General features: G+C 34.9%; 1 protein-coding gene across 1 annotated transcript; it reads right to left on the bottom strand.

Moving 5' to 3' along the window:
- Window positions 1–268: 268 nt before the first annotated feature.
- On the bottom strand, window positions 269–27,615 carry LOC122291609. Its single transcript, XM_043099413.1, has 9 exons — window positions 27,228–27,615; window positions 26,827–27,126; window positions 26,034–26,739; window positions 24,534–25,016; window positions 24,277–24,429; window positions 14,034–14,135; window positions 6,693–6,740; window positions 6,141–6,565; window positions 269–983 (listed from the first exon to the last, which is right to left on the bottom strand). Exons 3-9 carry the CDS (start codon window positions 26,350–26,352, stop codon window positions 372–374), a joined length of 2,142 nt encoding a protein of 713 aa, XP_042955347.1. The 5' UTR covers window positions 26,353–26,739; window positions 26,827–27,126; window positions 27,228–27,615; the 3' UTR covers window positions 269–371.

Below are 27,615 nucleotides of genomic sequence, written 5' to 3' on the forward strand. Positions count from 1 at the left end.
TATTCCAAATACCATGTGTTGCTTAAAGTTTTATGAATATAATTGATAGATGCATATATAAACTAGTTAAAAATGTTTACAAAACTGCATTTTTTTTCCTTTTGTAAAAATTTGTAAATAAAGTCATACAATATACTACAATGTATAAAAGTAATCTATTTGGTTAAAATTCAGTAACCGTGAACAAACTCAAACTTGCTTGAAAGATAAAGAGCTACGCATGAATACAAAATAAATTTGGTGAAAACTGGAATACCAACTCGAGTGATAAAAGTAAATGACCAAATTTTTACAATTCACTGTTTACTCCAACTCAAATCGTTTACATCTTTACACATAATAACACATTATTCACTATACTGCACAAGCTATTAGTTAAAAGTAAGCTTTATTTTCCTATCTAAGATGCCTGGTCCATAAGTTGAAATGAACATTTCAACAAGAAGACGAAATTGCATCATTACAAAGAGGGCGACTGGAACACCAGCCAAACAAATTATAGGCTCAACAATCCATGAATGCCCACGTAGCATGATTAAAAGAGCAGCAGAAAAGGCAATCATCATGGTTGCAATAGAAAAGAAGAGGGTGGAAAGGCCTATTATCATTTTTGTTGGTAAAGACCTGAGGAAATCATCTTCTGCATATCGAGATGTGAGAATTCCCAAAAATATCATGACTGATGTTGAAGAGGAAAAGAGGGACAAGGCATCTGAAATTATAAAGATAATGAACAAGTCTTCCTGTAAAAATAGTGGCAAGCCTGTATCTTGCTTGTTACCACCAGGAATAGTAAAGGCTACAGCAAACATTATGGTAATAATGAGGGCACCGACCACTGTACAAGATGTTGCTGTGTTCTTCATCCATTGCTCTCCAGCTTTCAGCATAGCCTCATGCTGCTGTGTAAACAATTCTCGGGGAGTTAAACCATCTTCGTTTTTATGTTCTCTAACCTTGTGATGGACAATAGTTTCCACCTCCTGAATTTTTTAAACAAAATCTTAGAATGAAAGGTTACCAAAATATTAATAGAATTGTAGCATTTGAAGACAATTCACACAAAGAATGAGTTTCTAAGCAGAACTCATAACTGTTAACTATAAAATTAAAATTTAGCTTCAATTATTGTAGATTATTCTTATTCAGTCTAATTCACACTAAAAACACCACCCTCGATTGAATAATAAAGTGTTGGATGTATTTTTCAATTATGTACATTGGAAGAGAAAATAAAAAAGATTCTTGAGATCCTCATTGGGCCTACTTTGCATTATAGTTGCAATACCCAAATTGCATATAGGAAGATAGTGAACAAATTCCTCATTACTTGGGAGAGAAAAGTTGAAATTCATTATGATTAGAATGGGCTCTAATTGTAACATTGGCTAGTCCTCTTAGAGTATAAGCCAAGATTTGGCTTACACCTTCCTTAGGCCATTAAAAATGGTATAAAGTCAATCCCAATTAGAATGGCCTGACGAGGATGTCAATAATTGTTTTTTGATAATTAATAAGAAACTTGATTCCCAAGAATAGGCAAAGCCCAAGTACACAGGACTTATACAAAGGAAATACCCACCTCTCTAAAAACAAAAGAAAAGCTAATACAAATTCAGGAAGTTAGCATCATCCACTACAAGAGTTTTAGCCCATAGACAAAGTATAAAAAAAAAAAAAAATCCCTAAGTTCTCCCATCGAACGTTCTTTGTCTTCAAAGCATCTCCCATTCCTTTTAAGCCAAAGACACCAGATCAAACAAGAAGGAATCATCACCCAAAGTAAACCCGTCTGATTAAAAACCTCATTCCACAAAGACATGGCCACTTCGCAATGAAGAAAAAGATGATTAACATATTCTCCATCCTTCTTGCACAAGACACACCAATCAGCTATGCACATACCACTCCTCCTAACATTCTCAATTGTCAAAATTTTACCTAGAGATACCACCCAACTGAAAAAAGCCACCTTGGTAGCAACCTTCACTCTCCAAATATTTTTCCAAGGAAACTCACAGCTCCTGTGAGTTCAAATTCTGTAAAAAGAATAAACAAAGAACTTGGAATTTTCTGCATGAACCGACAGCAAACTATCCTCCCTTCCCAGCATCACCTTGAACTATTAAGTCTTCCAAGAAAAGCAATAACATCATCCACTTCCCAATTATTGGCATCCCTAAGAAAGTCAACACTAAATAATATTATCAATACATGAGAAAGACCACAGCTGCATTTTAATCCATTGCAATCCCAAAAAGAGAGAGAATATCCGACTTAAGCGTAGAATCCCCATACCAAATGTCATATCAAAAAAGAATCCACTTCCCATCTCCCACCTTTAATTTAATATGATTAGAGAATTCACCCAACCTTTTCGAATGAACTTCCACAAACTCACCCAATATGCACCTCTAATTTCTCCGCGTGATATCTCCAAAGCCATTTCCTTAGTAGTGCTCTATTAAACAACCTCAAATTTTTTATGCCCAAACCACCACAATAAATCGATTGACAAACCTTTTTCCAACTAACCAAATTAAACCTTTCTTCTTCTCCTAGATTGTATATACCTTTTTTCTTCTCCTAGATATAGAAAGGTGGTGAATAAAATCTCACATTACTTGCAGAGAAGTTTAGGCCCTTTATAATGATTCTAAGGGGTAGCAATTGTAACATTGTCTAATTCTTTTGGTGAATGGGCAAAGATATGGTGGCTTGGGCCTTCTGAGTCCTTATAATAGTGCCCTAGCACCACATGATAGTGTGAAGTTGACTCCGGTACCATTCATCTGCACTATGCCCAAATAGACCAATTAAATGTTGTACCAGATGTTGCATATTCCAAGCATGTATACTAAAAAAGAAAATGCAGGAGTTCATCTGGGACAAAACATTCTATACACAAATCCTTGAGATCCTCGTCAAGGCCTAGCAAGTTTGCATGCAGCTTTTGATATCTTTTACCTGCTCTATGCTCCAACTGAAGAAATTAAAGTTACAATTAGAGCAAGTTTAGTTAGCATCTCACTCATGTAGGATTTAACACCATTGTATCGCCTTCATAATCTACTTGCCTAATTTGTAACATAATACATATTTTCACAATCTGAGGTATTATACAAAGTCAATGGTTAAAGCCTTACAGGTTTTGTCCAAATAAAACAAATATAAATCTTACTCTCTTAAGCCTAACCCAAGGATCCCACACAAACATATACAATAAGAATGAACTAGAAATAAGGCCATGAACTAAACCACATTAACTCCTACAAATATGTCCGTGTTTCCCGCAACCCAAATAACCATAAATCATTCCTCAATTAATTTTTAAAATCCCTATAACTCTCTCATCCATCCTTTCAATCCAACGATTACCAAGAAAGGCTGCATTCTGTATTTTGTTGATACTTTAGGTAATTTGTTTTTGATGAGATATACTTTTGGAAACTTTTTGAAGACAAAACTTCAAATAATTACTAACACATATTTTTTTTATAAGTAAAAATATTATATATTTCAATAGGAGTAATAAAGTAAACTGGACGTATACAAGAAAAAACCTAATCTTTGTTACTTTGGGCTAAGGCTATTGTATTAGAGGGGGTTAATTAGCCTAATTATGAGGATCAATAAATTTTCTTACTTATAAAAAAAAATCTGAGAAAGAAATGGAAGTAAACACCATTATATATATTGATGTGTTAATTATTATATGAGATATTTACACGTACAAAATGAACCAAATAATGATGTCATGTGGCACTAGGACACTCTATAATCCAAGGTAGGCTGATGAAGATCTCAAGAATTTTAGTATGGAAAATTTTATATGTCAGAACCCATAAGAAGTCCTACCAATCTTTGTTATTTTCTCTCTCAGTTTGCAGAGCAAAAATGCAATGAAAATGAATATGATCTTGATTATATAGAGAAGGGAAATCAGAGTATTGGAAAAGAAATTATTATTTTTATCAGTAAACAAAACTTTAGGAAAGAAATTATAATTCTCTTTTGAACAAACAGAGTTCCATCAGATATAAAAAAGAAGAGACACAAAGCGTAATAATGCAAATATGGAAAGAAAAAGTGTTTTTAATATGTCAAGAATGCAAATATGTAACACACTACAAGGGTTTGAAACAATAATCTCGCTTCGAGGGTGAGGACCTTCAGGAAGAAGAAATTGAACTTTCTCGTACTGTTTGGATAAAATCCCAAGAGCAAAAGTTGCAATACATGTGACCCACTAATGGGCCTAGGCTAAAAAGCAACAATCTAAAGAGATGATTAGGAAATGAGATGAGATAAGAATTTTGTTAATAATAGTAAGATGATTTATGAATAGTAGTGAGATAGTTTGAGTTAAATATTTTTTGGGTTTTGGGAAAGGAGAGAGAAAAGTTGAATAAAAAATATTATTAGAATATAATTTTTTAATATAATTTTTATTTTAAAATTTGAAAAAGTTGAATTGTTTTTATTTGAAAGTTTGGAAAAGTTGTAATAATTAATTTTAAAAAGTTGTAATGATCAGTTTGAAAGTATTTGATTTTGAGTGATGTTTGGGAAGGAAATGAGATTAGATAAAATAGGATGTGAATTATATCCAAACATCCCCTAAGTCCACTAATAAAACAACAATCTGCAACTAGTTAACACTACGGGCCGAAGCCCACTAATTAATGCAAATTATAAGTCCAACTAATAATATAAAGGGTGAAATGCAAGGTAAAAGATAACTGCAGCCCATGGGCCACACGGGCTGAACACTTCAAGCTGGTTTGTTACAAAATATAAGCTAGCTCAGGAAAATTTTCGTTAACATAATTTACTTAAAATATAAAGAGAAGGTACATTCGGTCACCCACCCATTGTGCTAACTGCTGTACCCAACTTTGGATTAGCTCCCTACGTTTTTCTTTTTAAAAATATAACACCTTGCAGTTTCAGTTATTTAGAAATAGGTCCCTCCATCAAATTTTCTGTCTACTAAAATTAACGGGAAACACATGACCTAATCATAAACTGCCAAGTGTCCACAATATTTTAAAAACTAAATAAAGATTAATTTTTATAATAAAAACGGATTTTATTATTTAAAAAAATAAAAATAAAAAAGAAAAAGAAGCTGAAGGACAGCCACCGGTTGGTTGCACCTCCATAGGCCAAGGTGTCACCCCGGCAGCCACAGGGTGGCCTGATCATGGCCGCCCACATGGTGGCCAGAAACCAGAACCACCAGTGGCTGTCCTTCAATTTTTTTCTTGATATTTTAATTTTCGAGTTTTTAATAATAAAAGCTGTTTTTTATTATAAAAATTAATTTTTTAAAAAGACAAATTTTAGTTATTTTTAAAAAGATTCTGGTGGACATGTGGCAATTTGTGATTGGGCCATGTGTCTCTCGTTAATGTTGGACAGTAAAGTTGACGGATGGACATGTTTCAAAATAATTGAAACCATAAGGTGTTATTTTACAAAATCAGGTACGGCACAAGAGGTGTGTAACCAAATTTACCTAAAAATAATTAAAGTAGGTTCAGAAAACTGAGTTTAAAGTTTTTTTTTCTTGCGATCAGAAAACCCTTGTTAATTATGTGTCTTTTATTTAATAGTACCCTAATTTGATTTACACTTTTGAATAGACGGCCTAGAATTTCTAATTAAGTAAAGCATTCTCCATTTTCTTTTCTCTCCGTGGTGAAGAAAGGACAAGAGTGGGCAATCTTATAGTAATTTTAGAAAAACAATTCTATTTATAAGTCGGTGTATCTAACACATCTGGTAAAATACTTATATGACATAATTTGATTTAAGAGATAAATTTTAAAATTTGAATCTTACAAATCAAATTTTACAATATAAGTAACGTGAATAGTGCTCTCTACACTCTGGCTTGAGAATATAATAACTCATTTTAGAAACATATGCGTCCAAAGTGTTGTATCACTTTTTTGAAAAAATAAGCTGCCAATACCTCAAATGTATTGGCCGTCAATACCTCAATTGTAACCTGTCCATCCTCATTTTCTCTACCTACTTTTGCTGTTTTTCTTTCTCTATTATTAAAGCTCTGGAAATTTTCTCTCACACCTATAAGTAAAAGTATATCACAGAGAGAAAAAGTGAGAGCGGACCTTAAACCATTGCAGTTCCTTTTGCATCTGCAAAGCTGCACCTGGGATGCAATTAAGCATGGTAGACTCTGCTGACATGCCCGCCATATGTAACATGCCATTATAATTGACATCAAAACAACATGTCACGGCATTCTTCAAATGAAACTCGAGTAATAGGCTCAAGATTTTGGCTTGACGATGTAGCACCGCAATGGAAAATATACCTCTTTCACTCTCACCTTTGGCCCATACAAGTCCTGGATTCTCCTTCAGCATCTCAGAAACAAACTCAATAATCCCACTCTTGATAGCACAGACGATGGCATCACAAACAGGCATATCCGTCCCTTGTTCATTTGAATTTGATATTACTTTACACATTTGACAAAGAAGTTTATGGGATTGGACATGGATCGACTTCATTTCATATAACTGCTCGATTCCTTCACAAAATTTGTTAATGATGCCAATTTTTAACAGGATGAATGATAAGGGAAGGAGAAAACAAAAAGGAAAATAAAAAAAGTTAAAAAACCAAGATATGATAGTAGTTGAGTGGATGTGGTGTACCCAAGAAGTTGAGGACATTTGAAAGTAGATAGCGCGGTAGAGTTCGCACTGCAAAGTAAAAACAAAATATTAGTTTCTTACTTTAAACACATTAGAAAATTATTACTTGAAAGAAACTAATAAAATATTTATATTCCACTGGAAAAGAAAAGAATTTGTGCATATTCCCATTAAAATCTCCTTTTCTGGTAAGTCAAAAGGAAATTTTATAGAATATGCTAAATCTAGAACACAGGCATCAATATTAGTCTTATTATCTTAAATTAGAAGAGTACCATCATTTTAATGTAGTTCTGAATGAAATTTTTTGAAAATTGACCTTATTTTGTTAGTGTCATTAATCTTCAAGCATGACCGTGATGGTACTTCGTCCCACTCCGCCTCTAGTTAGATGGGTTTTGAATGCATTTTGGCCATAGATTATGGTCTTGAAGCCGTCCGGATCCTATCCATCTTGCTTGAAGATTATAATATTATCATTTTAGTTGACATTCCTCATAATTACATGGCATGCCATTAGAAATGCAATGAGCAAAGGAGGCCAGCAATCCTTTTAAATATTTGTTTTTTGTAATTATTTTAAATTTGGAGTCATTGTCACCACTTGCGTGGAGAGTACTAACCTCCACTTCGTTAGGAGGCGCTAGCAATCACTTTTAATATTGGTTTATTGTTGCTATTGTATCATATCCATATTTTATCGAACTATCATCCGTAAATGTCCCTTCTAGTGTTTAATCTTATAGCAGTAGATTAAGACCCAACCGCTTTAAATTGTTTAATATGATAATATAATATGATATATATTTTTAAAAACATTAGAAACTCTAGTTGTGGATTGGATGCAAGACAAATCAGATATGCATGCAAAAGAAGTATAGGACGAGATGAAATTCAACAACACGTCTGATAAGGTAGTGATTAATACTGATATGCATGTAAATGTAAGAAATGGGAGTTGATCTGGCTCACCCATAACTTTATTTTTTTTCATTTGCTGTTATGTTAATATGTCTAGATTTGGGGTTTTTATTTTTTGGGTTTATTTGGTTGGTTTTTGCAATATGCGGGGATTTTTGGTTTCAATTTGGGTGATTTATTTGGTTGGGTTCCAGATGGATTTCACGAACAGAAAATTCCAGAACATTTTTGGACAAAATTTTTTTATCGGTAAATAAGATTTTATTGATCGTAGGAATAGGCAAAAGTCCAAGTACACGGGTCATATACAATAGCAACCCTTAGAGTGATGTTTTGGTGATACAAGAAATTCATGAATGGTCATGCCATTATAATCAATTACAAGCGACCATTGGAACAAGAGTTTTGAGTTCATTCAATGACCGGCCACGATCTTCAAAGTTTCTCTCGTTCCTCTCCTTCCAAAGACACCACCATAGGCAGATTGGAAAAATTGTGGCAATTGAGAAGTACCTTGGAAGCCTCTCCATGAAGATAAGAGGCCGATCACCCTTCTTGGCATCACCCAAGCTACACCCACCCTAGCAAAAGCCATTCCACTCTTTTAATAGTAGATGTTCAACAGATTCCCCACTCTTTTTAAACAAACATCACCAATCCAAGACTATGATTTAGTGTTTCCTTCAGTTGTCAATGGTGAGAATCTTCTCCAAAGAAGCTGTCCATACAAAAAAGGATGCCTCTAAGGGGGCCCTTGTCTTCCAAATGCTTTTCCACAGGAATGAATTTATATTACAATTAGAGATGGAATGGTAGAAGGCGCGTACTGTGAACTCCCTTTCGCTGAGGGGCACCAAAAAAGCTTGTCTTCACCTCCCCCCCAAAGGGACAGGATAGACTAGGATGTAAAATTCAAAAATTGCTTCAACTTTCCAATCATGGACAACTCTAAAAAATGTGACTTTCCATTGGGGAGTGCCATTAGATTGGTCAAGGAGGTCTGCAATTGAGGCTTCCTTCATTCTCGCTATACCAAAGAAGTCTGGATAAGCTTCCTTAAATGCCTTGTCACAACACCATATGTCATGCCAGAATTTGATTCAGGATCCGTCACCCACCTCAAATGGGTAAAACTAGAAAATTTAGTCCATCCACGTCTGATGTACTTCCAAAGCCCCACCCTACAAGATCCACTCACCTCATTTGAGCACCAACCTCCCCTTGCTCAACCATACTTTAAGTCTAAAACTTCTCTCCACAAAACTCCATGTTCTAAGGGATATCTCGATAGCCATTTGCCCAACAATGCCGTATTAAAAAGCTGGAAATTTAGGATACCCAAACCTCCTTTTGAAATTGGGGAACAAATAGTGACTCATTTCACCAAATGAAATTTGAACATATCATATCCCTCCCCATAGGAAATCACACTGTATTTTCTCTATAGGTAAGCCACCTTTGATGGAAGTGGAAATAAAGAGAGGAAATAAGCCGGTGGATTCGATAGGGTACTTTTGATGAGTGTGACTATGCCACCTTTTGATAAATACATCCACTTCCAACTAGCGAGTTTCCGCTCCATCTTTTTCTAGGACATCATTCCAAATGGATATCGATTTGTAATGAGCACCCAATGGGAGGCCAAGATATTTCATGGGTAAATGACATATCTTACATCCCAAGATAGAAATCATACTATCCACATTATGCACTTGCCCCACCAAAACTACATCTAATTTGGCCAAGTTCACCTTCAATCCAAAAACGACTTTGAAGCATAGAAGGAGAGCCCTCAATGCACGGATATGATCATGGCTAGCCTCACAAATTAACAGGGAATCGTCGGCAAATAAGAGATGAGAAATATTGAGAGCGCCAATATTTGCCTCCTTCACTGAAAAGCCAGATATGAAACTAGCCTCCACAACAGTGTCGATCATTTTGCAAAATGCTTCCATTACAAAAACAAATAGCAATGGAGATAAGGGATCCCTCTTTCTCAATTCTCGTGAGCTTTGAAAGAAACAGCTTGTTGTGCCATTAATCAAGATAGAGAAACGTGCAATAGAGATGGAATGTTTGATCCATGAGCACCACTTCACCCCCCGAAACAACATCTCTCGAGCATATAGAGTAAGAAGCTCCAATTGACTCGATCATAGGCCTTCTCCATATCTAATTTGCAAAAGAAACCCTAACTCTCCCAACTTAAGTCTACCATCCAAACATACATTGGCAATATCTAATAAGCACCGCATCGAGTACTTGCCTCCCCTTCACAAAGGCATTTTAGGGCTTTGATGTTACTCTCTCCACCACCATGCTTAATCTATTCGCCAAGACTTTTGAGATGATTTTATACATCCCACTCACCAAGTTAATGGGGCGATAATCTTTAACCTCAACGACCTCTTGTTTCTTTTTTTTGGAATAAGAGCAATGAAGGTTGCATTGAGGCTTTTTTCAAACCTTCCATTTTCATTGAATTCTAGAAAGACCCCCATGATATCACCCTTGATCACTTCCCAACAAGACTGAAGGAATGCCATATACGAAGCCATCCGGGCCAAGAGCTTTATCACCCACCATGCTTTTTAACACTTTCCTAACCTCCATTTCTTCAAAAGGCCTCTCGAGCCATCCTTAAATGTGTGGGTAGTTCATCTAATATTGGTCGCCAAGAAAATTGTTCGGAAAGAAAATTCTCATATTAGTTACAATAGGCCTGCAAATAAATCGAGTCGAGTCGAATTCAAACAAAGGTACTCAAGCTCAAATAGCATGTTTACTCATTTGAACTCGGCTTGAACTTGAATAAGACTCAGTATCCTTATTCGAACTCAGCTCGTTAACCATTAATGTTGCTCTAATTCAACTTGAGATAAAAATAAACAAACGACTTGAATTCGAGTAGCTCGAGCTCGAACTTGATTTTTTTTAATTTAATTCTTATCTTTTGACTAATATAAAAAATTTAAAATTTTACAAAAAAAATCTAACCATTTAACTATTAAACCAAATAGTTTTGATTAAAAAAATCTTATGATATAAATTTTTATTAAATAAGTTAACTGATAGTTATAAATTAAAAAAAAATAATACATAGATAAATGTATTAAACTAAACCATTTAATTTATAGAAAACATAATAAATCAAAAGTTCTAGTTATATAATATATTATTATTAAATATAAGTTATGAATATATTAAAGCTTACATTATTAAATATTATATTTATTAGTGTATTGCAAGCATATGATATAAATATATAATTATAACATATAAGTTCCTAAACATGACACCATAAAAATATAATAACATGCAACTATAAATAATAAGTAATAGTTATAATTTACAATATGTGTTATAATTTATCTAGTATAATGAAAGTCATATTATGTATAAGGTTAATGATTTGATTCCTTAATTACAAAGAAATACCATCAACTTATGTTATGATGTACATTATATATACAAATTATAGTTAATTTGGTAATTGTTTATTTATCCAAAAAAGAAAATTGGTAATTGTTTCAAGTAAATGTGTATTCACTCATTTTGCGAGCCCTTTCCACTCCTGACATTTCTCTTACCTCCAATAGGTTCTCCAAGCCCTTAAGTTCCTCCAAACACCTATTCATTCCACCCCTTCAAATCTTTTTTCAATGCCTTCAATTTACATGCCAGAATATAACTTGGAGTTCCTTGGAATTAATAAGAAGTCCACCATTGTTTAACTCAGTCATCACCTACCGTAGCATGTGAGGTCGCTGAAACAAGGTCTAAGTATATCCAAAGGGCAAAAAGTGACCCTTCATCTTCTCCTAGTCGCCAATCTTGGCTTTACCTTATCGCTCCCAATATCGCTTCAACTGCTCCCACCAAGCAGATGCTAGACCCTTTAGTTTGATGTCGACTAGTTTCACCTTCATACGATCTGAGAAATCCTTTTATTCAAAGATACGTTCCACTTCGTACAACCAATCGATGAAGCCCTCCATCTACAGAGTACCAGAAAATTCCAGTAGATCCACTTTGAAGCCTAGGTCTCCACCTCACTCCTCCCTACCATAGTACTCCCTAAAAGGAGCATGATTGTGATACAAGTTCTCAAAACTGGATTAAGACTCTTGATCATAAGTCTGACCCTCCAGGTTTTGCGCCTTTAGACCTTGGGATAATTATGCTATTTGCCTTTGCAAATCTGCAATCATCGTGTCCTATACATTACGATCGCGGAGAGGGACTTCCTCATTCAATACCTATCCACGTCGACCACGGCCTCTAAGATAAACTGACATTAGGGTTTTACTATAAAATAAATCAAAGATAATCTTCTGAAGCCTACAAGTTGGGCTTAAATAGCTAACAAAAAAGTTGGGCTTCCCTAGTTGACAACCAATCATAATTAAGGGCCAAACAATAGAATACAGAATAAGATAACTTCGGTTAAAATCTAGCCTAAGAATCTGGAATAAAATCGTTACCAAAGTTAAACATTACCATAAAAGAAAATTGACCAAAAATGGAAGAATTAACTAAAAGTGACGACGTGCGGGCCGTAGAGGGCTTTCCGGATTAAGGTCATATGCGTGATTTTGACAACTGCAGCCAAAGTTAAAGTTAAAATACTTGTGTCGACACTTCTCCTCACCCAATCGAGGAATAAGTCTTCTCACCCAACCGAAAAATTAGTCATTACTCACCCAAATCTGACAAATACCGCTTCTCACCCAAATTTGCCGCTTCTTGCCCAGATCCTATGAATACTCATCTCTTCCTACCAGTTTTGCGTTAGTCTACCTTCTTGAAATAGTCCAATGCTTTTAACGTCACATTTGTCAGCTGAGCCTCATCGGACTCAGATTCAAACTCAGATCCCCCTGTATCAGCCAACCCGATTGGGCCCTTTCTTGGTGAATGGGTTGCTTTTAGCCCACAAACATTGGGTTATGTGTCTTAAGGCCATATGGGCTAGTCCCTTTCCTTTTATGGCTCGTGTGGTTCGAGCCCCACAGATACTTCTATCTCCCTTACACAACCCACAGATACTTCTTAGCCAAACCTAAAACGTTGGTTTACCCTTCGAGTAAGACTATTGACTATCTCCCTCAAGTCTAATATCTCCCTTTCGAGGCTATCTAAGGTCATCTGCTCTGCACCATAACCACTGAGCATAGCACCCCCCCCTCCCTTGTTGCGTAAATGGTATTGGCTGGCAGTGTGTCTAACCAACATGTTCAGCACACCCAATACAATGGTAACACCATGCCTTTGTGAATTGTCTAGATTGCCCTTTGACGACTGCCCATCTCTTCTCGATGCTTCCTTCGGCCTACAGTGGACTCCTCTAATGGCAGAGCCAACGTGTGGAGACAATATAGCCTCCACGTAAGACTTAACTAAGCCTTTTTCCGAGTCTTTTCTGTTAGATGTTCCAGCCCCTTTCAATGAATTCTTCCCGAATTTTCCCGCTTTCATGCACCTCAAGAAGCTCCATCTCCATTTTTTTCCAACCATTCCCTTCCACTTCTTCAAGGATTATGATTAGACTTCTTCCACCCCCTATATATTCCCACTAGAGTCAGGAACCTTCCATAAGCATTAGAACATCTTTGTGCAATGAAAGCAATGCTGCTTACATGGCAGATTTTGTAAAATTCCTCTTTCCAATTTGAGCAAGCACACTCCAACGTTTGCACAAGCCATTTCATAGATGAGGATCCCAAAACCAACTCTTTCACCGCCTTTCTGCCTCATTCTACAATACGCACAGATCGACTACCTTCCACATAGAGCTCAAAAATCTTAGTTTCAATAAGGACCAGTTTTGAGAAACCCATCTTTAATGCTAATGGAAAATACTGAAAAACAGTTTTCAGAAGGATCTTATTTGATTCATTTGCTTAACTTTGTTTTTTGTAATAAATCCTTTTAGCTATTTTTCAGAGCATCAATTGTTGACTCAATTGGTTGTTTGCTTTGCTCGTTTTGTCCTACCCTAAATGATTGTTTTAAAAATGTTTTGATTGTTTTTCATACTTTGGACAAACTTGTCCACCAACCTGCTCTCCCACAGGGCCATTGCAGACAAATTAGAGTGGGGACGAAGCAGGCAAAATCCTACAGACATCAACCCTAAGCTCAATCAATAACAGCATGATTTTTCGCTGCCCTACTTCTTCTCATAGAACTACATCGTGTTTGACTATTGTTATTAGTAGAAATTGCGTTGAAGATGAAAGCAATTTCATTGATGCTTTGAGCAGAGAAAGAATAATATTTTTTATCATCAAAGGGAGTTATGGTTTCAGCCTTTAAAGCAATTATCACAAGGAAAAAAAAAAAAAATTGAAGCTGCTATAAGTATGGTTCTCATATTACAAGCCAAAACTTAGAGGAAACAAGGGCAGAACATACCTGATATGATCGTGTTTACTTGATCCCTTTGGTGTTTTTCTACTTTTTGAATGTTCAAACGAGTTTCATTGATGATAGAATCAGCTAGTTGGATGTGGATACCTTTAACAAAAAGTGCAATTAAACCTCAAGTCACAATAGTAATCTAGACCTCAATTAATAAACAATTTTCATTTGAGAGGAATAAATACATAAAACTTCAGTACGTCCAAGGATAATAAATTTTTTTTGAAAAACTTGACCATATGAAATTGGCATTCTCATACAGCAAATTGCAGCATTCAAAAATAAAATATAGCCAGATAAATGGCATGCAAATGTGACCAAGATGCCATTTTTTATATATAAATTCTCTATTGTTATTTCAATGAAGCATAACAACTAACCACATTTTGATTGTGGAAGGGGTAAGACTTGGGTCAAGTTTTGTTAGATGTGAGACATAATTACTTATTAATAATAAAGATGACACAATCCCATAACATGATTCAAGAAATACATGTTCTTCATTCAAAGGGTTGAGTTTTGGGCCCAATTTTGGAAAGAACCAAACCCAAACCAAATCCACGAAAGCTTCATCTTTTTCATGATCACAAAAGCTTCCTCTTTTTTAGGGACCCGTTACAAAGTAATGTGTGTGCTCAGTCGATTTGTGTAAAAAGAATTTGGATTCATATTGAACAGCCTTGAACAAAGATAAAGTAAAAACGACTTTCTATATGAATGTTTAAGAGACAACTATAGTAGGGTGAGGGAGTGGCCCAACTAACTCTTATTTTCTAGTCAAGAAAAGGATTCAATGGAGAAACCAATATTTTCACTATGAGTAATGCTACATACAGTCGTGGAATGTGCAAATGTCGTGCAATTGCTTTGAAAAAGAGTGGGGCCCATAATTTAAAAAGTTAGTTTTTTTCATGTGGGTCCTGTATTAATTCACTTTTTTCAAAGAGACTGCACTGTACTTGCACAACCGCAACTGCAAATATCATTTCTCTTTCACTATTTCACAATATAAACATAGTTCCAAAACTATTATTTTATAATTTTATTATAAGAAAAAAGAACAAGATTATGTGGTCATCCGCATTTTATTAACATATTATTGTAAACTGCCTTGGATATATACAGACATTTTTACATTCGTGTATTATAACATTTTTCAGGTGAAAATTTTCAATTTTTTATAAATTGAGGTCTAGCTTAAAATATACACATTGACTAAAAAAAATCATAAATAGTTTGTGTCCCTAACATTAACATTTGAAATCATTGTGTAAAAGCTATAATATTACCAACTCATCAATAAGCATTAGCAGAAATCACAACACATTCATTTTGAATCACAAGAAAAATTACAATCTTTTCATCTCGTCAATAGATCATTATTTTGAATCACAAGAGAAATAACAATTTTAGTGTTTATGAGTATTGTGAGATCGATTTCCTTTTTGTGGATACCATATATCATATGGTGTAACATCTTGACCCCAAAAGTGTATTTTTTATTTTTATTTTTATTTATTATTATTATTATTATTATTATTATTAGATATGTTTTGAGGTAGTAATTTGTTTTGAATAGGATTTTCTACTGTTAAAAATATACACCTCTTTTATTTTATTTTTTCTATTTGGTTTCACTGAGTAGTTTCCTGATTTGAAATTAACTTTCAACTCAAACACTTCAAAACCATTATCCTTTCAGCATTCACAATCTTGTAGGATTGGCTTTCATCCTTCACGCCTCAATCCTCTCAGTTTACTTTTCCTTATAGTGATCCATTTAGTTTCCTAGTTGCATAGTTTCTCAATTGGAAATTAACTCCAACTTCAAACTCTAGCCTAGTCTCCTAATCACTCACGTAGTTCCTTTTTCCCTCTCTATAAAACCCACAAGACCCTCAGCAAAAATCAGAAAACATTATACACACTAGCCCAACGTAACAGCCTCTGCAAACCAAGAAAACCACTCTCACAGCCAACTGAGACACTTAACTCGCCAGAAATATAAAGAAAACTGAGGTTTGAGATAAAGAAAGATAGGAAATATGAAAAAAACGGTCGACCACTTTCACCATTCAATCGACTGTGCAAGAACTCTGCACAAATCATGGTCTATAACTTGGTCAAACTAAGGTTTGAGCTGAAGATAGAAACTATGAAGAAAAAACTAGCACGCAGTCAACAGCTCTTACAGTTCAGTTGACAATGCATGAGCTCCATTCACATCCGGTCTATAGCTTGGTTAACCATGTGTGATGTACTGATGCATCATACTATATCGATAGGGTTTATCAATAAATAGTCAACTTTCTAGTTAGAAAATTAGGTTAAACGACCTTGTCGGTGACCATGCACTCAAACCAGAATTGCCATACTTGCACCATCAATCGACATTCAACTTACCTCAGTTGACCTTTGGTCGTGTAGTTAAGGTCTTCTGTTGTTTTGTTCCCATAAATAGACCGCAAACTTCACATGTAGTTAAGGTTTTCAGTTGTTTTTTCCCTATAAATAGACCACACACTTCACGTTCTAATTTTGCCTTCCTCTTTACCTAAAAGATGTACTGCGCTGATTAAAAAAGACTTCAGTGTTTCCATTTTTTTTTTATAAGTACGACTTCAGTGTTCTCATAAGAGAGTAAGATTTAGCGGCAATATTCTGAGTAAGTCCTCAACTTGGAGTTCCGCCTGAGGAAGCAAGCAAGTGGTTGCTGAATCTTCAATGCTATAACAAATCAATCTACGTGAGCAGTCTCTCAAACTCCCGATAATTCATCACATATACCTTAGATCACCAACCATACACCTTCAAAGAAATTTTTATACATGTCACGCTAGACCAGCTAGGCTCTAGGGAAAACTATTGAGTAATTGGGTTTTCCTCATCAACAAAATCATTGGGCACCACAAGTGCATGACTTTATTGATTGTCTATTATTGATTGTCTATCACATATGATGTTTAATTGCATTTTTTTAAAAAAAAAATAACTCTAATATTTTTCATCTAGTTGAATTGCACAAGTATTGATGATTTGCTGTTAATTGAATTTGTTGTTTATTAACACTTATTCTACACTCATTGTGGATCGCAAGGAAAAAAAACAATCTATTGTAGGATTCATGGTACAAGCTTTGGGTTAGCTATCCTAATCATGATTTTCCTGCCCCCAAGGGAAAAGGCCCTTCCCTTTTTGGCCTTCTCTATTTGAACCAGGGTTTGAAACCAAACTTCACCTCAGGAGGATAGACGGGCAATTCAGGTGATATCCATTGCAGATCCAACTTTCAATTTTTTTCTCATTCAAGTCGGCTTGGCAATTGGTCAGGAAAAAATATCCCAGGGTAGAATACAAGAATAATCTGTGGCACACCGATTTGATCCCAAGGCATTCAATGATTAATTGAATGGCTGTCAATAATGGCCTTAATACTCTGGATAAGGTAAGCATATTTCACACTGAGTCTGCCTATGAGAGCCTTTCCACTAGTTCCTTTCATCGGCATCATCAAACCACATTAGCAATCCAGAAGAACTGGAAGCTTGAAATGACCAGTCAAAGGAATTGATCAGTTTAGTTATGTTCTTCTCCTAGTTTTATAGCACAGAATGACTATGAATAAAGGAGGAATTGTAAAGGCAAAAATTGGCTATGATTAGATGACTAAATGATAAGGTTTATCTTATCTATTTGATTAAATTTGGATGAATGATAAGGTTTATCTTATCATTATTTGATTAAATTTGGATGAATGTAAAATAAGTATTGATTTGTATGTGAACAATATTGAGTCTATCTAGAAGTTTAAAATCGAGTTCTGGAAGATTGGTATTTATCAAGAAGAAAGCTGAACAGAATTTAGTCAATAATAGAAGATATTATCGCGAAATGTTAGCAGTCCGTCGGAACATGTTTTCGCGTCTGTTGCTAACCGTCAGCAGAGTCTTACTGCGACTAGAACTCTTTCCAGACTTTCTATTTAAAGGGATTCGGTTTTGTATCTTTTTAAGGACTTTGAGCTACGAATTTCAGAGAGGATATTCTGAGCATTTATGAGAGAAAATTCACTTGAGAATTTTCATGGGATTTTTCATATCTTCTTGAGTGTGATCATGCTTTGAGTGTGAAGGAACATCGATTGGATTTCAGCCTCTGGAGTTCTAGAAGGGAAGTCAACATTTGAAGATCGCCAGAGGTTCTGGCTGTTACTGCGATAGAAGACAAACGGGTTGTTTGTCTAGGCAAGTAAGAGAGTCGAATTGCAAAGGTTTTGTAATTGATTATTGCTTGTAATTGTTCTTCAAATAATAAGATTGATTTTCCTAGGTTTGGCTGCCCCGTAGGGTTTTACCTTTAAAGAATTCTTTAAATGGTTTCCCTTCGTAACCAATCGTTGTGTCTTGCAAGTTTGATTACTTATTTTAAAGCATTTGATTCGTTTCATAATCTTGATAATTGAGATCTAACCTATTTGTTTAAGAAAATTGGTAGACAATTTTGTGGTTTTACAGGGGTACGTTGGGAATTTCAATTGGCATCAGAGCGTGGTTCACTCATTCGAGTGTGATCCGTGCCCTTGTAGATCATGTCGACGTCATTATACGTTCCACCATACTTCGATGGGGAAAACTATGCTTATTGAAAAGTTCGTATGAGGGCTTTTCTCAAGTCTTTGGATGAACGTGTATGGCATTTGGTTGAATGAGGATGAACTAAATCCGAGACATCTATAGATACTTGGACAAAAGATGAAATCAACAATTGCAATTTGAATAGCAAAGGACTTAATGCTATTTTCATGGCGGTATCCTCCGAAGAATTTAAAAGAATCTCAATGTGTGAGATTGCTAAATAAGCTTGGGATATTTTGGATGTTACACATGAAGGCATAAGAATAGTAAAAAATTCGAAATTGCAAATGCTAACCTCAAAATTTGAAGAGATTAAAATGTTGGAAGACGAAAATTTTAATGATTTTTATGCTAAACTGAATGATATTGTGAATTCCAGGTTTAATCTCGGCGAGAAGGTGGAGGATTCAAGGATCGTGAGGAAAATTCTAAGGTCTTTACCTGAAAGATTTCGACCCAAAGTTACCGCTATTGAAGAAAGTAAAGATCTTGATGCAATAAGGGTAGAAGAACTGGTAGGTTCTTTACAAACGTATGAATCTTCGCTTCCTCAAGCAAGAAAAGGTAAGTTTATTGCCTTAAAAACTATAGAAGAAAATCAAGATGATTTCTCTGATGAAGAAAATCTTAACAATGAGGATATAGATCTCATAGTAAGAAAGTTTAGAAAATTCATGTTTAATAAAAAGTATAGTGGAAAGAAAAAAAGAGGTAAAGAATTTTCTACAAAGAAAAATTATTTTGAAAATGGAATAAAGAAAAATCTGATAAAGTAAAGTGTCATGAATGTTCTGGTTATGGTCATATAAGAATTGAATGTCTAAATTTCAAGAAAAGTAAAGGAAAAGCATTGAATGTCACACTTAGTGATAGTTCAGAATTTGAAACTTCAAGTTCATCATCTGATTATGACAATACTTTTGTGACTTTTTCAACTGTTGTTAATGATTTTTCTAATATTGAGCTAACAAAATCTGAAAATGATGATGACAATAGTGATTCGGAGGTTGGTCTAGTTGTGGATGATCATGAGTTGAGTTTACAAGAAGCTTACAATGATATGTGTGAAGAAGTGATCAAATTAAAGAAACTCAACAAGAAGCTGTACAAGAAATTCACTAATATGGAGAGTGAGAAAAATAACTTGTCTGAAGCATTCAAAATTTCTGATATTGAAATAGCAAGATTAAGGGATCAAAAAATTGCATTAGAAAAGGAATTGGAAAAGATTCAAGAAAAAACAGCAACATAGAAACTATAAGAGATGTTGAGTTTTCAAAAATCTAGTTGTGATCGCACGGGTTTGGGGTATATGACTTCCCAAGATATGGAACTTAAAGACTCATCATCCGCTGCCACCTCATCAAAAGATATCATTTTTGTTAAAGGAAGTCAAGATGAGGAAACTCCAAAGAAGGCCGTGTCTACAACTCATGTTTCAAGAGCCTCACATGATAGATCAATGACAAAGAAGCCCAACCAAGGTAAGTCCAAAGGTAAGTCCAAAGGTAAGTTTATTCCTATTTGTCATTATTGTGGTGTTGTTGGTTATATAAGACCAAATTGCTTTAACTTGAATAAAGTGAAGAAAAATGAATGTGAAAGAAATCCAAAAAAGAAAGGAAATAGTCTAGAGAATCAAGTTTGTGATATGAGTCAACAAATCAATTTTTTAAGTCTCAAAATTGGTGAAATAGCAAATTTTTGCTTTCAAAATAAAGAAAAGATCATACAAAGTGATGTTGATAAAAAGAATAGTCCAAAATTTAAAGCAAAGTGGGTGGTCAAAGATGATGCCATGTCACATTAATGGATAGGACTACTTGCATGTTCTTGCATCCTTTATATTATTGCATTAGCCTAGGACATGCATTTTATTTTTCTGTTTTGTTTTGTGTTTCTGTTTTTCAGTTTTAAATAAGAAAAATATAATATAAAAAAAAGAAAAAAAATTCTGGTTTGGTTCAAATCTTTTCTTTAAGGAAAGTGCATGCTTGATATGTCAAAATTCGAGCATTTGTGTTCTCATATAATAAATTCCTGAACCTATGCATCTTTCTATTTTGTGCGATTTACTTTGAGCATACTAACCCTATAAATTATCTTAGCAAAGTTCATTTTCAATGCACAGTAAGAAACTTATATATATGTCTTTTATAATTAAAGTTCACATCATTTAATGAGATGCTCATCAAAGAGAGAGTTCATACCTTGAATTGACTAATACTAGTTGAACCTAGTACATCAATAAAGAGCTCTCATCTTGCCAAACACAAAGAGTTGATCCATATAGAAAAAGTCAGTGTTAATTCATTGCGGAAAAAGACAAACACCCTACACGGATCTATCTCCTTAAAGTCCTTATAGAAAGAATCGTTGCTCTAATCATTGTGGAAAAAGATGAGCAACAAAAATGGACATAAAAAAGGGATTGTGCAAACTAGTGTTTGGAGGAGATGCTCATGTATCTAGGCCCTAGCATAAAGTTTGACTTTTAAGATGAAGCAACAAACTCTTGTGAGCATCTATAAGAAGCAATCTTTCATGAATAAAGGTATCAAAAAATATATATATATATATTGAAGAAAGGAGTTCATAAAAATGTTATGTTATAAGTATACTCACTCACACACTCACATGAACTTTGACATTGATGATCTTATGAGGAGTGAATATCCATAGTGATTGTTGTAAATAAAAGGGTGTATTTTATTGAATTTGTTTTGTGAGTTACACTATGTTTGAACTAAAATGCATTTAGGCATGTTACTTGCCCTATTGCTTTATATAAAAAAATAAAAAATAAAAATCTTTTTTTGTTTTTTTTATTTTTTATTTTTTCTAATCTCTATTTATTTTGGTTTCTATAAAATAAATACAAAAATAAAATATAAAGTTTTTTTTTTTTTGGTTTGTTTGAGATATGAGCCTAAATCTGTGTTTTTGGTCTCTTATGCTGGTGTTGCAGTAGTCCCAGTGGGACTCTTTTTCCTTGGGCACGTGCCTAGGCACACGGCACTTATGTGCCTTATGTTTTTTTTTTCTTTCTTTCTTGTGTCTCATACATGCGCTGACCTCCCACCCCCTTTCTCTCTTATTTTGCACGGCATCCAGCTCTCACACACATTTCCTCCTCTTTTGAGAACCAACCGAATCCTTCATTCACTCATATTACTAGTTAGACTTTTGAAATTCTGAAGATCATCCAGTTCTACTCATCTTTGCATCCTAATCAAGGTAAGGCTTATGTGATTTTCGGACTTCTGAAATTTCTAGGGTTGATATGTTTTTCAGCCGATTTATGAGGGGCTATTCATTATATGTGATTTATTTGGTTGGGTTGCGTTAAAATCACTATGGTTGCTCAGTTGAGCATTTTGTTTGCATGTATTGAGGACGGTTTTTGAGTGGGTCCTTAGCCTTTGTCATTCGGTTTCCATGGAATGCCCACCAAGTGTTTGTTTGTTTGTCTCAACCAAGTTGTCTCAATCATTTGCTCATTGTTTGAACATACATTCATGCTCATACATTATGTGCATTTAATCCATGAAAAATTGAGACACATGTGAGTTGTTCATCATGTCTTTCTTAGTATCTTCATCTTGGCTCACATAAGTGATATTTATTCTATTTTGTGTCTTTTCAGATTAGTGACAAAAAGGGGGAGATAAACAAATTTAAATATCTTGATATTGTGAAATTTAGGGGGAGTTTGAGTAAGTGAGAGTTTAATGAATTTGCTACAAATAAAAAGGGGAGCAGCAGAATATTGAGGGGGAGAACTAAGTATTGAACATGGTTATTGATGATGACTAGAACACTTTCTTTTTGTAGGTTTACATTACATCTAACCTTTGATTATTATTGGGACGAGTTTCAAGGAATGTTCTATGTCATTTTTTATCATTATTGTATTAAGATATTTTTCACAAGATCTTGGTCTGCTGGTTGTTTTTGTCTTAGGTACATACTACATTCATCAAGTTGGTTTTGTGACCGATCCGCCAAAGGGAAGATTGTATATGCAAGACATTCATCAAGTTGGTTTTGTCACCAATCCGCCAAAGGGGGAGATTGTAAAGGCAAAAATTAGATAGGATTAGATGACTAAATGATAAGGTTTATCTTATCATTATTTGATTAAATTTGGATGAATGATAATGTTTATCTTATCATTATTTGATTAAATTTGGATGAATGTAAAATAAGTATTGATTTGTATCTAAACAATATTGAGTCTATTTAGAAGTCTTAGGTGTTGTTTAGATAAGTCTTTGAGGTTAAAATCGAGTTCTGGAAGATTATTATTTATCAAGAAGAAAGCTGAACAGAGTTTAGTCAATAATAGAAGATATTATTGCGAAATGTTAGCAGTCTATCGGAACACGTTTTCGCGTCTGTTGCTAACCGTCAGTAGAGTCCTACTGCGACTAGAACTCTTTCTAGACTTTTTATTTAAAGGGATTCGGTTTTGTATCTTTTTAAGGACTTTGAGCCACGAATTTCAGAGAGGATATTCTGAACATTTATGAGAGAAAATTCACTTGAGAATTTTCATGGGATTTTTCATATCTTCTTGAGTGTGATCATGCTTTGAGTGTGAAGGAACATCAATTGGATTTCAGCCTCTGGAGTTCTAGAAGGGAAGTCAACATTTGAAGATCGCCAGAGGTTCTGGCTGCTACTGCGGTAGAAGACAAACGGGTCGTTTGTCTAGGCAAGTAAGAGAATCGAATTGCAAAGGTTTTGTAATTGATTATTGCTTGTAATTGTTCTTCAAATAATAAGATTGACTTTCCTGGGTTTTGCCCCGTTGGGTTTTACCTTTAAAGAATTCTTTAAAGAGTTTCCCTTCGTAACCAATCGTTGTGTATTGCAAGTTTGATTATTTATTTTAAAGCATTTGATTCATTTCATAATCTTGATAATTGAGATCTAACCTATTTGTTTAAGAAAATTGATAGACAATTTCGTGGTTTTACAGGAGTACGTTGGGAATTTTAAGAATTTTTATAGAAATAGGTCTTTTTAATGACGTGAACAGATCTGTATGCTGTCAATGAGAAAACGAGCGTTCATTCCACCCTACCATCATGTATTGATTCTGTGCTATAAAAGTAGGGGACTAATCTAATCCGAGACAGGCCTTACTCTCTTCCTTTGGAACAAGCTTCCTTAATACCTATTCCATTTTATGGCTTATACACTAACTTGAGTATCGGACCTCTCCCATCTTTTTTTCAAGTCCTTAGCACTGTCACTCCCCTCACACAGGAAATCTCCTGCCAGGAGAGCGGTGTGTGGAAAGCCACATCTCCAATATTCTTAATTTTATTTTATTCAATTAAAGGTTTCATTTTTTAGGTATGAAAATATGAATTTATTAGATTGTTAAAAATTTAGTTATAGGTTAATATCATTTTTCTACCCTACCACAGCATACTAATGTCGGGCATTAGCTAACACGACTGTATTAAGTGACTGGCTGGTTTATATAGAAAATGATAAACTATCGGACCGTGTCACAGGTAATCTTGATAGAAAATGAGTGCAAACACCAAAACATTTCAATGAAAAGCAAGAGAGAAGAGTGTGGTACGTACAATACTTGTAGATCCATCGTTTCCAAAACACAAGCCGACTTCCACTAGGGAATAAATGAGGCGTAGAAGCCAATGCCATCAAGGGGTAGTTCCCATACTCGCTATTAGCAAATATCAAACGTGGGCAACGCTGTAATAAATCCAAAGCAATATCTGTACTTGGTTGGAAGAAAACAATGAACAAAAAGGAAATTACGTTGTGAAGATTTCAAATTGTCCAGAACAACTAATGTACATTCATAGATAAGAGTTGTAACCTAAGGTTCCCGTAGATATAGCATCGATAAAAAGACTAGCACCGTTATAGCCACTTTCCGGCATCAAATCTTCCGGTGGAGTAAGAGAATACAAATAGCGAGCTGTTTCTATGTGCCCAAAACTAATGGCCATACAAACCGGAAGATATCCAATCGGACTTCGAATGTTGATCAACTTCTCGTTCTTTCTAAGCATGCACTGGGCCATCTCTTTTTTTCCATCAAGAGCTGCACGACTTAGGGCTGATAAACCGGCCCAATCGAGGGTTTCCAAGTTCTGTTCCGGCATCAGCTTTACCAACTCGTCCACTACACGAAAATGTCCACCATCAACAGCAATGTGAAGAGCCGTCTCGCCCTTGTGTGTGATTATCGCGCCCACTGCATTGGGCGGACGCGGGAGAAGCTCCTTTGCAGCGGTCCAATTTCCACTGCGCAAAGCCTTGCACAAGTTCCGATACATAAGATAGATATGGTTCGTGCCTGCAATGTTTTTTTATCCTAATTAATGGATGAAATTTTCTTTAAATATAAATTTAAGAAATAAGTAGTTATTTAAGGGCCACAATTTATACAAATAAAAAGAACGCCACGTCAATGCATCTGAAATATTTAACCCAAGGCCAAAAAAACAATTACATTGGTTCGCATTATAAGTAATATGCTAACATACTGACTTATATATAGCAAAACTTAGTAAATATATATATATATATATATTTCAGTTATGCAGCATCTTTTATTTATCCTGAAAATTAAGGATCTAGCTTAGGGTTGGAGAATAACGATGCATACGCAATATTTTTTTATAATTAATTTAAAATCCCTTTTTAAAGAGAGGGCGATTCGATCAAGTAGTTTAAAATTCAAATGAGATATGAAATTCAAAAGTGCTAGTAGTTTTTATGAGGTAATACTATCTTATTGGCTATAGTTATAATAAGTTGTAAGATACTTGTATCTCTATCATTATTTAAACATTAAACTTATATCAAATAAAGTGGCATGTTTACACTAGTTGATTGTGAAATGTAATAATTAATTAATTAATGTAATAAATATCAGTTTGATTGCATAGATTAATTACATGGGCATATATATTTACTTTAAAATTTATTTGCAACCTCCAATCGATGTTATTGCATTATTTCATTAAAATATAAGTTGTTTGAATTTTTGAGTTTCCCAGTTGACTTGATCACCTTCAGTACTTTTACACATGATATATGGTGCTAAAATAGTTGTAAAAAGTATCGTATATATACGTATCATTATTCTTAATATTTTCCCAGGTATTAATACTAGTTAATTTGAAACAAACTTAGAACAAGGTTGCCTTGAGATTGAGATGTAGCCCTTCGAATTTTTTTTTATTTAATTAATAGATTTATCATTGTCTTGCAACTTTAGTCTTTATTCATGTTGTACATTCAAAATGTTTGAGCATATGCATGCATCATTGAGAGAGGGAGGCCGGAAGGCAAAGGAGAAAGGACTCACCTGCTGAGTACTTTTCTGCCAATGTATCCCAAGCAATTTTGGCCGAAGTAATCTCTCTAATCTGAGAAAATGTGTCCGGCCCACATGAGTTCTTGATCGCATCTAAGGCAATGAGATTTTTGTTATTGCAAGCCTCCAAAGCAATAACCCCATCATCTTCCTGTGTATTAGGTTCAGTTGTTTGTTCAATTATGTCCCAAAGATCATGAGCCATCAAATAGGTTTTAAGTTGAGCACTCCAATCTTCATAATTATCTTCGCCAAGAACTTCATGAACAACTGCACTCAAAAGCGTTATTGGTTTGAGCATCTGAATCATTCATACAGACACAGAGAGAGAGAGAGAGAGAGAGAGAGAGAGAGAGAGAGAGAGAGAGAGAGAGAGAGAGAGAGAGAGAGAGAGAGAGGGAGAGAGTATTTTTAGGCACATTGTGCATTCCTGCCAAAGTATCCCAAACAATTTTGGCCGAAGTAATCTCTCTGATCTGAGAAAACGAGTACAGCCCACATGAATTTTTTATAACACTTAAAGCCATGTAATTCTTCTTGTGCCAAGCCTTGAAAGCATCATGATCTTGATCATCTTCTTGCTTCGGAGGTTCAATTATTACTTCAACTGCGTCCCAAAGATCATGAGCCATCAGATAGGTTTTAATTCGAGCACTCCAGTCCTTATAATTACTTTCTTCAAGAACTTCACGAACAACTGCACTCAAAAGCATTGTTGATTTGAGCATCTCAATCATTCACAGAGAGAGAGAGAGAGAGAGAGAGAGAAGAGAGAGAGAGATACCTGAGTTAGTATTTTTAGGCACATTGTGCATTCCTGCCAAAGTATCCCAAGCAATTTTGGCCGAAGTAATCTCTCTGATCTGTGAAAATGAGTGCGGCCCACATGAATTTTGGATAACATTTAAAGCCATGTAATTCTTCTTGTTCCAAGCCTTGAAAGCATCATGATCTTGATCATCTTCTTGCTTAGGAGGTTCAATTATTACTTCAACTGCGTCCCAAAGATCATAAGCTTTCAAATAAGATTTTACCCGAGCACTCCAGTCCTCATAATTATCTTTGCCAAGAACTTCACTAACAACTGTACGTGCACAAAAAACCCTCTTTTTATTAAGCATTATAATCATGATTTGGCCGGAGAGAGAGAGAGAGAGAGAGAGAGAGAGAGAGAGAGAGAGAAACCTGAGTTGGTATCTTTTGGCACATTGTACATTTCTGCCAAAGTATCCCAAGCAATTTTGGCTGAAACAATCTTCCTAATCTCATAAAAAATGTCTGTTCCGCAAGAATTCTGAATGACATGCAAAGCCATATGGTTCTTCTTGCTCCAAACCTTAAAAGCAGCTCCATCTTCTTGTTTGGGTGGTTCGATTGTTGCTTCAACGATGTCCCAAAGATCTTGACCCATCAAATAGGTTTTCATCCGTATACTCCAGTCCACATAATTATCTTTGTCAAGTACTTCAAGAATAGCCGCACGCGAGGCAGTCTTCCCTTCCATGTTTAATCTGTCAGTTTATCCAACTGGTGTGAACAAAAAAAAAAAAACAGAGACGAGAAATACTATGGA

This window comes from Carya illinoinensis, chromosome 13, assembly GCF_018687715.1.
Source record: "Carya illinoinensis cultivar Pawnee chromosome 13, C.illinoinensisPawnee_v1, whole genome shotgun sequence".
Classification (NCBI taxonomy): domain Eukaryota; kingdom Viridiplantae; phylum Streptophyta; class Magnoliopsida; order Fagales; family Juglandaceae; genus Carya; species Carya illinoinensis.